This window comes from Buteo buteo, chromosome 29, assembly GCF_964188355.1.
Source record: "Buteo buteo chromosome 29, bButBut1.hap1.1, whole genome shotgun sequence".
NCBI classification, from domain to species: domain Eukaryota; kingdom Metazoa; phylum Chordata; class Aves; order Accipitriformes; family Accipitridae; genus Buteo; species Buteo buteo.
In genome coordinates, this window is record NC_134199.1 from 1 (window position 1) to 12273 (window position 12273).

A 12273-nucleotide genomic window follows, 5' to 3' on the forward strand; every position below is an offset into this window, starting at 1 on the left:
CAGTTTTGGGGTCCCCCCGTTTTGGGGGTCCCCCCACTTTTGGGGTGCCCCCCAGTTTTGGGGTCCCCCATATTCCAGCTATCCTCATTTTTGGGGTGTCACAGCTCCTGGATCCCCATTTTTTGGGGGGGCGGTGTTTTTGGGGCGCCCCGTTTTTGGGGGTGTCCCCCAGTTTTGGGGGGGTCCCCCCAGTTTTGGGGTTCAGTCGTGGTACATGCGCAGGAGGCAGGCGGTGATGACGGCCATGTAGCGCTCCCACAGCGCCTGGTGCCTGCCCAAAAATCGGGGTTCAGGGGGGGTCCCCCATTTTCGGGGTGCCCCCCCCAACCCAGTTTTGGGGTAAAACCGCCCCGGTTTAGGGTCAACCCCCAGCAGCCCAATGCCAGGTTTTTGGGGGGGGTCCCCCATTTTTGGGGTGCAGTGGCTTAGTTGGGGGGGTCCCTGGTTTGGGGTGACTCATGGGGCCCCCCCCATTTTTGAGGAGCCCCACTCTTGGGGGGGGGGATGTCCCAGTTTGGGGGTGTCCCTTGAAGGGGGGGTCCCCACTTGTGGGATGCCCTGTTTTGGGGGGGGCATGTGGGTTTGGGGTGCCCCGTTATGGGAGGGGTCAGGGGGTCCCCAGATTTAGGGGGGTCCCCTTTTGGGGGGGGCAGGGTTTTGGGGGTGCAGGGAGATCAGGTTTTGCGGTGGGGGGGGCCCGGATTTTGGGGTTCAGGTTTTGGGGGGGGTGGCAGGATTTGGGGGGGGCTGGGGTTGAGTCAGGGGTCCAGGATTTGGGGGGATCAGAGGGTTGGGGGGGTCTGGAGAGATTTTGGGGTGCAGGGTGGGGGGGTCAGAGTTGGGGGGGTCAGGGGGGTCTGGAGAGATTTTGGGGTGCAGGGAGGGGGGTGCAGAGTTGGGGGGGTCAGGGGGAGGTTTGGGGGTGTCAGATGATTGGGGGGTCTGGAGAGATTTGGGGGTGCAGGGAGGGGGGTCAGAATTGGGGGGTCAGGGGGTCTGGAGAGATTTTGGGGTGCAGGGTGTTGGGGGACAGAGTTGGGGGGCTTGGGGGGGTCTGGAGAGATTTTGGGGTGCAGGGAGGGGGGTCAGAGTTGGGGGGTCAGGGGGAGGTTTGGGGGTGTCAGAGGATTGGGGGGTCTGAAGAGATTTGGGGGTGCAGGGTGGGGGGGTCAGAGTTGGGGGGGTTTGGGGGCTCAGAGGGGTCTGGAGAGATTTTGGGGTGCAGGGAGGGGGGTCAGAGTTGGGGGGTCTCGGTTTTGGGGTGCTGACCGGAAGGCGGGCAGGGCGCGGGGGGCGGCGGTGTAGTGCCCCAGGAAGAGGCGCAGGTCCGCGGGGCTCCACTTGTCCGAGCGGCACGGCTCGATCACCTGCGGGGGGGTCAGGCACCCCAAAACGCACCCCGACACCCCATAACCCCCCCGACCCCCCCCAAACCCCAGAGAGCCCCCCCAAACCTCTCCGACAAACCCCCAAACTCCCCACCAGCCCCCCAAACCTCAGAGCCCCCCAAACCCCACAGACCCCCCCCAACTCCCCCCCGGAGCCCCCCAAAAATCAGAGCCCCCCCAAACCTCCCCCAGCCCCCCAAACCCCCTCTCAGTCACCCCAACCCCCCTGCTGCCCCCCCAAAACTCAGAGACCCCCCAAAACCTCCCCAAGCCCCCCCCTCAGCCCCCCAAAACTCAGAGAGCCCCCAAAACCCACAGCCCCCCCAAACCTCAGAGCCCCCCCAAACCCCCTTTCAGCCCCCCAACTCCCTCCTGCAGCCCCCCAAAACTCAGAGAGCCCCCCCAAACCTCCCCCAGCCCCCCCAAAACTCCCGCAGCCCCCCCCAAAACTCAGAGCCCCCCCAAACCCCTTTTCAGCCCCCCCAAACCCCACAGATCCCCCCCCCAAACCAGAAAATCCCCCCCAAATCTGCTGCCCCCCCAACAACGCTTCTGAGCCCAGGGGACCCCCAAATCTTATCCGTGACCCCCCCCCACCCAAGCACCCCCGGGGGGGTCCCCAATTTGGGGGATTGCCAGTTTTGGGGGGGTCCCAGTTTTTAGGGGTGTCCCAATTTTGGGGGGGTGTGTCTCAATTTTGGGGGGGTCCCAGCTTTTTGGGGGAGGGGGTCCCAGTTTTGGGTAGTTCCCACTTTCAGAGTTCCCAGGTTTTGGGGTGGGTTGCCAGTTTTGGGGGGTTCCCAGTTTTTGGGGGTTACCAGTTTTTTGGGGGGGTCCTCAGTTTTTTGGGGGGGTTGCAGTTATTGGGAGGAGTCCCAGTTTTGGGGGGGGGATCCCAGCTTTGGGGGGGGTTCCCAGTCTCAGAGTTCCCATGTTTTGGGAAGGGGGGGGGGGTGTCCCAGGTTGGTTTTTTTTGGGGGGGGGGGAATCCTCAGTTTAGGGGTGTCCCAATTTTGGGGTGCCCCCCCCTTTACCTTCTCCACCAGGTCGACGAAGAAGTCGCGGACGTCGCGCGCGTGGGTCAGCTTCCCCCCCACGTTCACCAGCGCCCGCGACAGGGGCTGCGGGGGGGGGACACTCAGGTGTCGGGGGGGTCACCCAGGGGTTTGGGGGACCCGCCCCCCCCCCCAATCAAGTCACCCAGAGGGGCACCCACCACCCCCCTCCAGCCATCCAGGGCACCCAGTAGCACCCACGGACCCCCAGCATTGGGTTGCCCCCCCCCCCCAAGGGGACCCAGGGGGCCGGGGGGGGCACCCAGGGGTCCAGGGGACAAACCCCCAATATCCCCCCCCCCCAAAGGACCCAGGCATCCAGGGGGGGACCCAGACATTTGGGGGGACCCCCCCCACCCAGGGATCCGGGGGGGACACCCACCCAGATATTTGGGGGCCCCCCCCCCCCAGCAGACGCAGGCATGCAGGAGAGCCCCCCCCCAAAGGACGCCACAGTCTGGGGGGGGGGAACGACACCCACCCCCACCCAGTACCCCCAGTAGCACCCAGTACCCCCAGCCCCCCACCCAAGAGGACCCAGGTATCTGGGGGGGTGGAGCCCCCCTCCCCCCAGAGCACCCAGATTTTGGGGGGGGGCAGGGGGGGGTCACCTTAAAATTCGCCTCCATCTCGTTGTAGACGGAGATCTTCCCCCGCAGCGCCGTGCACACCAGGCTGGGGAGGGGGGGGGCACCCAAGAGTTTGGGGGGGCCCCAGGAGTTTTGGGGTCACCCAGGAGGTTTGAGGGGGGGCCAGGAATTTAGGGGGATCCAGGAGCTTTGGGGGGGGGGGCAGGAGTTTTCAGGGGAGGGCCCAGAGTTTGGGGGGGCACCCAGGATTTGGGGGTTCCCCAGGAGTTTTGGGGGGGCACTCAGGATTATGGGGTCCCCCAGGCTTTTTGGGGGGGGACCCCAGGAGTTTGGGGGAGGGGACACCCAGGAGTTTTGGGGGGGGGCCCAGGATTATGGGGTCCCCCAGGCTTTTTGGTGGGGGACACCCAGGAATTTTGGGGGACGTCCCAGGATTTTAGGGTCACCCAGGCTTTTGGGTTTACTCAGGCTTTTGGGGGGGCACCCAGGAGTTTTGGGGGTCCCCCAGGATTTGGGGGTCCCCCAGGATCTTGGGGGTCCCCCAGGAGTTTTGGGGGGAGTCCCAGGATTATGGGGTCCCCCAGGCCTTCGGGGGGGGTCACTCAGGATTTTTGGGGTCCCCCAGGAGTTTTGGGGGGAGTCCCAGGATTTTGGGGTCCCCCAGGCCTTCGGGGGGGTCACTCAGGATTTTTGGGGTCCCCCAGGAGTTTTGGGAGGAGTCCCAGGATTATGGGTTTCCCCAGGCTTTTGGGGGGACCCCAGGAGTTGGGGGGTCCCCCCCAGGAGTTGGGGGGGTCCCCCAGGCCGCGGGGTGCCACCTCTTGTGCAGGTCCAGCAGGTCCTTGTCGGCCACCAGCACCTTCAGCTCCTTCAGGTCCTGCAGGAAGGACTTGGGGACGTCCCCGTCCGGCTCGGCCGCCTCCGGCGCTGGGGACACGGGGGGGGCACGGGGGCGTGAGGGGGCATCGGGGGCTTGGGGACGTCGGGGACGCGGGGGGCACTGGGGCATCATCGGGGTCACGAGGGACATCGCGCGATCGCTGGAGTTGTGGGGACACTGGGACGTTGGGGACATCGCTGGGGTCGGGGGGGTCACAGGGACATCGGGGACACGGGGGGGGCATCAGGGGCTTGGGGACATCGGGGAGATGGGGGAGATGGGGGACATGGGGACATCACTGGGGTCACTGGGGGCATCGGGGGGTTGTCAGGGGCTTGGGGACATTGGGGGCATGGGGGACATGGGGGACATCATGGGATCATCGGAGTCGTGGGGACACTGGGACATGGCTGGGGTCGGGGGGGGTCACGGGGATGTTGGGGACATCAGGGGGTCATGGGGGGACACTGGGGTGTCAAGGATGTCGGGGGTCGTCAGGGGCTTGGGGACACGGGGGACGCTGGGGGGTCATTGGGGTCATCGAGGACACGGGGGACATCACGGGATCATCGGAGTCGTGGGGACACTGGGACATTGGGGACAAGGGGACATCGCTGGGGCTGGGGGGGTCACAGGGACATCGGGGACATGAGGGACACAGGGGGGTCATCACGGGGACATGGGAGTCATGGGGATATTGGGGACATCACCAGGGTCATGGGGACATTGGGGACACGGGGGACACTGGGGGGCCATCGCGGTCACGGGGGACATCACGGGATCACTGGAGTTGTGGGGACACTGGGACGCTGGGGACATCGCTGGGGTCGGGGGGGTCACAGGGACATCGGGGACACAGAGGGGTCATCACGGGGACATGGGAGTCATGGGGATATTGGGGACATCACCAGGGTCATAGGGACATCGGGGGGTCATGGGGGGACACTGGGGTGTCAAGGATGTCGGGGGTCGTCAGGGGCTTGGGGACACGGGGGACACTGGGGGGTCATTGGGGTCATCGAGGACACGGGGGACATCACGGGATCATCGGAGTCGTGGGGACACTGGGACATTGGGGACAAGGGGACATCGCTGGGGCTGGGGGGGTCACAGGGACATCGGGGACACCAGGGGGGCATCAGGGGCTTGGGGACATCGGGGAGATGGGGGACATGGGGACATCACTGGGGTCACTGGGGGCATCGGGGGGTTGTCAGGGGCTTGGGGACATTAGGGGCATGGGGGACATGGGGGACATCATGGGATCATCGGAGTTGTGGGGACACTGGGACATGGCTGGGGTCGGGGGGGTCACGGGGATGTTGGGGACATCAGGGACACGGGCGCAGTGGGGGGGGGCACGATGGTCACGGGGACATCGGGACGTGGGGACACCAGGGGATTGGTGGGGACAGCGACGTCATGGGGACAGTGACGTCACGGGGATGTTGGGGACACCGGGGGGGTCACGGGGACGTGGGGGACGGTAGAAACACCAGGACAGCGGGAACCGTGTCCCCCCCTCCCCGGGGGGGCGACCCTGAAGCCAGAGGGTCCCCGATGTCCCCAGGGTGTCCCCTCGCCCAGAGCCCCCCAGCTCCAAGGCAGCACCACGTGCTGGAGGTGACGCCCCGCGTCCCCCGCCCCAGGGGGGTGCCCCTGACCCCATGATATCCCCGATGTCCCCATAATGTCCCCGATGTCCCCAGGGTGTCCCCGATGTCCCCATGACGTCCCCAGGACGTCCCCTCGCCCAGAGCCCCCCAGTTCCAACGCAGCACGACGTCTTGGGTGCAGGAGGTGATGCCCTGTGTCCCCCACCCCAGGGGGTGCCCCTGTCCCCATGACATCCCCAGGGTGTCCCCAATGTCCCCATGATGTCCCTGATGTCCCCAATGTCCCCATGATGTCCCCTTGCCCAGAGACCCCAGCTCCAACACAGCACCACACGCTGGGCATGGGGGGTGACGCCCCGTGTCCCCCACCCCAGGGGGGTGCCCCTGTCCCCAGGGTGTCCCCAATGTCCCCATGACATCCCCGATGTCCCCATAATGTCCCCAATGTCCCCATGATGTCCCTGATGTCCCCATGACGTCCCCTCGCCCAGAGCCCCCCAGCCCCAACGCAACACGACGTGTTGGGCGCAGGAGGTGACGCTGCGCGTCCCCCACCCCGGAGGGTGCCCCCATCCCCATGACGTCCCCAATGTCCCCATAATGTCCCCAATGTCCCCATAATGTCCCTGATGTCCCCGATGTCCCCATGACGTCCCCATGACATCCCCTCGCCCAGAGCCCCCCAGCCCCAACGCAGCATGACGTGTTGGGCGCAGGAGGTGACGCCGCGCGTCCCCCACCCCGGGGGGTGCCCCTGTCCCCATGACGTCCCTGATGTCCCCAATGTCCCCATGACGTCCCCGATGTCCCCATGATGTCCCTGACGTCCCCAGGATGTCCCCTCGCCCAGAGCCCCCCAGCCCCAATGCAGCACAACATCTTGGGTGCAGGAGGTGACGCTGCGCGTCCCCCACCCCGGGGGGTGCCCCCGTCCCCATGACGTCCCCAATGTCCCCATAATGTCCCCAATGTCCCCATGACGTCCCTGATGTCCCCAATGTCCCCATGACGTCCCCAATGTCCCCATAATGTCCCCAGTGTCCCCATGATGTCCCCGATGTCCCCATGACGTCCCCAGGACGTCCCCTCGCCCAGAGCCCCCCAGCCCCAACGCAGCACGACGTCTTGGGCGCAGGAGGTGACGCCGCGCGTCCCCCACCCCGGGGGGTGCCCCCGTCCCCACGACGTCCCCGACGTCCCCCGCGTCCCCCCTCACCCAGCGCGCCCTGGGTCCAGTGCAGCATCATGTGCTGGGCGCAGGCGGCGAAGTCCCCGAAGGTGAGGAACTGCAGCCGGCGCTTCCCCGTCTCGAAGCGGCTGTTGGCGAAGAAGACGACGGCGGCGTAGTCCCTGCGGGGGGTGGGCGCCCGGGGGTGCCCCCTGTCACCTGGGTGGCACCCGCACCCCCCACGTGCATGCCGGGGACCCCCCCCCACCTCAAAGCGCTTCTGCTGGCAGCCCCCAGCACCCACGGGACCACGTAACACCCCCCCAGCGCCCGCAGGAGCCCCTAACACCCCCCAGCAGCCCCCCAGCACCCATGGGACCCCCCCAGCACCCATGGGAGCCCCCTGCACCCATACAACACCCCCAGCACCCATGGGACCCCCCCCAGCACCCACAGGACCACGTAACACCCCCCCAGCACCCATAGGACCCCCTAACACCCCCCAGCACCCATGGGACCCCAGGTCCTTTCCCCAAGCCCCCACCAGGCTTCCCCCCCCCAACCTGGCACCCACAGGACCCCCCAGCACCTACAGGACCCCTAACACCCTACAGCAGCCCCCCCAGCACCCATACGACCCCCCGCAGCACCCACGGGAGCCCCCTGCACCCACACGATGCCCCCAGCACCCATGGAACCCCCCAGCACCCACGGGACCCCTAACACCTTATAGAAGCCCCCCCAGCACCCATGCGACCCCCCAGAACCTTATAGCAGCCCCCCCCAGCACCCATGGCACCCCCCCAGCACCCTCTACCACCCCCCCCAGCACCCATGGGACCCCCTAACACCCCCCAGCAGCCCCCCCCGCACCCATGGGACCCCAGGTTCTTTCCCCAAGCCCCCATAGGATTCCCCCCCCCCCCAACCCCAGCACCCACGGGACCCCCCAGCACCCACTCCCCCATGCAACCCCCCCCCAGCACCCACGGGACCCCAGAACACCCCCGTAACACCCCATGACAACCCCCAGTGGCTCCCACCACCCCCCATGGGACCCCCCCCCCCCCATAGCACCCTTGGGTGCTGACCGGGCGAGGGGGGGGGGCAGCAAGAAGAGCTGCTGGATGTTGTCGGCCAGCGGCCCCCGCAGCTCCTCCACCGCCTTGAACACCCGCTTGAAGTTGTCAAACTGGGGGGCGGGGGGGGGGGTCAGATTTGGGGGTACCCCCCCAGCACCCCCAAACCCCCTCGAACCCCCCCTCACCCCTCTGGACCCACCCCCACCCCCCAAACGCTCCCCAATGGGGTCAAACTGCCCCCCACCTGCTGCGCAGGACCCTCCCCCACGGTTTTGGGGACCCCCCCCAATATCGGGGACCCCCCCAAAAATGCCCCCCCCAATATTAGGGAACTCTCCCCCACTTTCAGCTCTGCCCCCCCAACTTTTAATCCCCCCTAATCCAGATTCCCCCAATTTTGGGGTGCTTGATGCCCCCCCCAATCTAATGTGCCCCCCCTCCAGTTTTGGGGTGTCCCCCCCATTTTAGGGAGCACCCCCCAATATCTGGGTGCCCCCCCCGTTTTGGGGTGCCCACCCATCTCAGGGTGCCTCTGTGATTCTGGGGTGCCTCATGCCCCCCCCAACCCCAGGCTGAGCCCCCCTCCTCAATTTCAGGGTGCCTCCTCACCCCTCCCCCCATTCTGGGGTGCCCTCCTGAATTTTGGGGTGCCCCCCAGTTTTGGGGTGCCCCTCCCAGTTTTGGGGTGCCCCCAAATTTCACAGTGCCTCTGCTGAGGTTTCAGGGTGCCCCCCCCCCTCCTCCAGGTTTCAGGGTAGCCCCTCTGCTTTTTAGGGTGCCCTCCTGGGTTTTGGGGTGCCCTCTCAGATTTTAGGGTGCCCCCCAGTTTTGGGGTGCCCATCTCTAGTTTTGGGGTGCCCCCAAATTTCACAGGACCTCTGCTGAGGTTTCAGGGTGCCCCCCCACCGCTCCAAGTTTCAGAGCGGCACCTGCTGGGTTTGAGGGTGCTCCTCCTGGGTTTTAGGGTGCCCCCCTGGATTTTGGGGTGCCCCCCCAGTTTTGGGGTGCCCACCTGGCGGCGACAGCTCTTGATGGAGACCCCCGTGCGGGCGCTGATCTCGTCCAGGTCCTTCTTGGTGCCCTTCGAGAGCTTCTTCCCCAGCAGCTCCCGCGCGAAACTCTCCTCGAAGGCGTAGTACCTGGGGGGGGGACACCCCAAAATTTGGGGGAACCCCAAAACCCACCCGCACCCCAAAAACCCACCCTCAGCCCCCCCTAAGCCGCTTCTCAGCCCCAAAAGCTACTCCTCAGCCCCCCCCAACAGCACCCCTGTGCAGCCCTCCTCGAAGACATAGTACCTGGGGGGGCACCCCAAAATTTGGGGGGGACCCCAAAACTCACCTGCACCCCAAAACCCGACCTCAGCCCCCCCCATCCCACCCCCCACCCCACCCCCCACCCCACCCCTGAGCCCCCCAGCAGCCCCCATGGGATGTTCTCCTCAAAGGTGGGGGGGACCCCCCAAAAACTGCCCTGCACCCCAACCCTTCCCACTGCTCCCCCATGTCCCCCCCAGTGCTCCCAGTCCCTTCCCAGTGCCCCCCCAACCCCTCCCAGTGCCCCCCAGTGCCCCTCCAACCCTTCCCAATAACCCCCAGTGCCCCCCAACCCCTCCCAGTGCCCCTCCCGGTGCCCCTCCCAGTGCTCCCAGTGCCCCTCCCAGTGCCCCCCTAACCCCTCCCAGTGCCCCTCCCAGTGCTCCCAGTGCCCCCCAACCCCTCCCAGTGCCCCTCCCAGTGCCCCTCCCAGTGCCCCCCAACCCCTCCCAGTGCCCCTCCCAGTGCCCCTCCCAGTGCCCCCCAACCCCTCCCAGTGCCCCTCCCAGTGCTCCCAGTGCCCCCCCCAACCCCTCCCAGTGCCCCTCCCAGTGCCCCTCCCAGTGCCCCCCAACCCCTCCCAGTGCCCCTCCCAGTGCCGCTCCCAGTGCCCCTCCCAGTGCCCTCCCAGTGCCCCTCCCGGTGCCCCTCCCGGTGCCCCTCCCGGTGCTCCCAGTGCCCCCCAACCCCTCCCAGTGCCCCTCCCAGTGCTCCCAGTGCCCCTCCCAGTGCTCCCAGTGCCCCCCAACCCCTCCCAGTGCCCCTCCCGGTGCCCCTCCCGGTGCCCCTCCCGGTGCTCCCAGTGCCCCCCAACCCCTCCCAGTGCTCCCAGTGCCCCTCCCAGTGCTCCCAGTGCCCCCCCAACCCCTCCCAGTGCCCCTCCCGGTGCCCCTCCCGGTGCTCCCAGTGCCCCCCAACCCCTCCCAGTGCCCCTCCCAGTGCCCCTCCCAGTGCCCCTCCCAGTGCTGACCGCTGGACCAGCATGGCCTGCCGGGAGGGGGGGATCTGGAAGAGGAGCTGCTGGAGCAGGCGGGGGGGTGCGTGCAGGAGCCGCTCCAGCATCTGGAAGGTGCGGTAGTGGTCCCGCGTGTCGCTCTGCAGGACGGCCACCGAGGTCCCCGCCCGCTCCAGGACCCCCCCCCGCAGCCGCCGGGCCACCGCCTCCGCCACTGCGGGGACAGGGACACGGTCACCGGGGGGAGAGGGCGCGGGGGCGCCGGGGGACGGGGCCACCCAGAGACCGGGAACGTGGGGACACCCGGGGGCGAGGGGACACAGGGACACCGAGGGATGGGGACAGCATGGGAGAAGGAACATGGGGACACCAAGGGACATGGGGACACCAAGGGACATGGGGACATGGGGACACCGAGGGATGGGGACACCATGGGAGAAGGGACATGGGGACACCAAAGGATGGGGACACCATGGGACGGGGACACCATGGGAGAAGGAACATGGGGACACCAAGGGGAAGAGGACATGGAGACACCATAGGACATGGTCACCAGCAGATACAGGAGATGGGGACACAGGGACACCATGGGACGTGGTCACCAAGGGAGAAGGAACATGGGGACACCAAGGGACATGGGGACATGGGGACACCAAGGGACATGGTCACCAGGAGATACAGGAGATGGGGACACAGGAACACCATGGGACATGGCCCCCAACGGAAAGAGAACACGGGGACACCAAGACAAAGAGAACATGGGGACACCAAGGGACATGGGGACACCAAGGGAGAAGGAACATGGGGACACCATGGGACAGGGACACCAAGGGGTGGGGACACCAAGACAAAGAGGACATGGGGACACCATAGGACATGGTCTTTGAGATACAGGAGATGGGGACACCATGGGACGTGGCCCCCAACAGAAAGAAAACATGGGGACACCAAGACAAAGAGGACATGGGGACACCAAGGGACAGGGAGACCAAGGGATGGGGAGGACAAGGGACATGGGGACACCGTGGGACATCGTCACCAAGAGAGGGAGAACACGGGGACACCGTGGGATGGTGACACCGTGGGACGCAGGGACACCGAGGGACAAGGCTACGGTGGCACAGGGGGACACCACGGGACACAACCACCACGGGACAGGGGACACCGGGGGACGTGGCCCCCCCACCAGCAGCGCTGCTCTGCAGGTGACCTTGGGGTCTGCCCCCCCCACCCTGGGTGTCCAGGAAAGGGGACCCAAGTGCCCAGGGAGGGGGGACACCCCGGGGTCTGGGGGCGCACCCGAGTGCCCGTCCAGCCAGAGCTGGTAGACCTCCTCGTCGATCAGCGTCGTGTTCCCCACGAAGATGTCCAGGTCGCTCGTCATGGCCGCCTGCGGGGACCCGGGGGGGTCCAGGCAACCCCCCCCCCCACCCCCCAGAGGGGACCCGGGGGTCCGGGCTCCCTCCACCCCCCCGTATCCCTCCTGCTCCGAGGGGACCCGGGGGTCCGGGCACCCTGACCCCCACCCAGAGGGGACCCAGGGGTGCGGACACCCCCCCCCATAGGGCACCCAGGGGTCTGGGCACCCCCCACCCCCCCCAAGAGGGGACCCAGGGGTCCGGACACCCCGACCCCCACCCAAAAAGAACCCAGGGGTCCGGGCACCCCCCTACTCCCCCCGACCCCCCCCCAGAGGGGAGCCGGGGGTCCGGACACCCTGACCCCCACCCAAAAAGGACCCAGAGGTCTGGACAACCCCCCCCGCAATATCCCCCACCCCCCCAAGAGGGGACCCGGGGGTCCGGGCACCCTGACCCCCACCCAGAGAGACCCAGGCGCCCGGACACCCCCACCCAAAGGGGACCCGGGGGTCCGGACACCCCGACCCCCACCCAAAAAGGACCCAGGGGTCCGGGCACCCCCCTACTCCCCCCGACCCCCCCCCCCCCCGAGGGAACCCGGGGGTCCGGACACCCCGACCCCCCCCCCAGAGGGGACCCGGGCACCCCGACCCCCCCCAGAAGGACCCAGGGGCCCGGCCCCCCCCCGCCCCCCCGGGCACTGACCGGCCGCTCCGCTGCCGCCTCCAGCCCCTTCCTGATGACGCCACCGACGCAGCGATGACGTCAGGCGCCGGGGCGGGGCGATCCCCCTCCCTCCCCCCCTCCCTCCCCGGAGGCGGGACCCGGACGTCCCGGCCCCGCCCCCCCTCCCCCGCCAAGA

General features: G+C 67.6%; 1 protein-coding gene across 1 annotated transcript; it reads right to left on the bottom strand.

Annotated features, from left to right (window-relative positions):
- Positions 1 to 6: 6 nt before the first annotated feature.
- Positions 7 to 12166, bottom strand: FIBP (FGF1 intracellular binding protein). The gene is made up of 11 exons (XM_075018423.1): positions 12117 to 12166; positions 11350 to 11440; positions 10066 to 10264; positions 8792 to 8918; positions 7789 to 7889; positions 6746 to 6879; positions 3852 to 3960; positions 3055 to 3118; positions 2423 to 2509; positions 1270 to 1367; positions 7 to 271 (listed from the first exon to the last, which is right to left on the bottom strand). The coding sequence occupies exons 2-11, from the start codon at positions 11432 to 11434 to the stop codon at positions 202 to 204; spliced, it is 1074 nt and encodes a 357-aa protein (XP_074874524.1). The 5' UTR covers positions 11435 to 11440; positions 12117 to 12166; the 3' UTR covers positions 7 to 201.
- Positions 12167 to 12273: the final 107 nt, after the last annotated feature.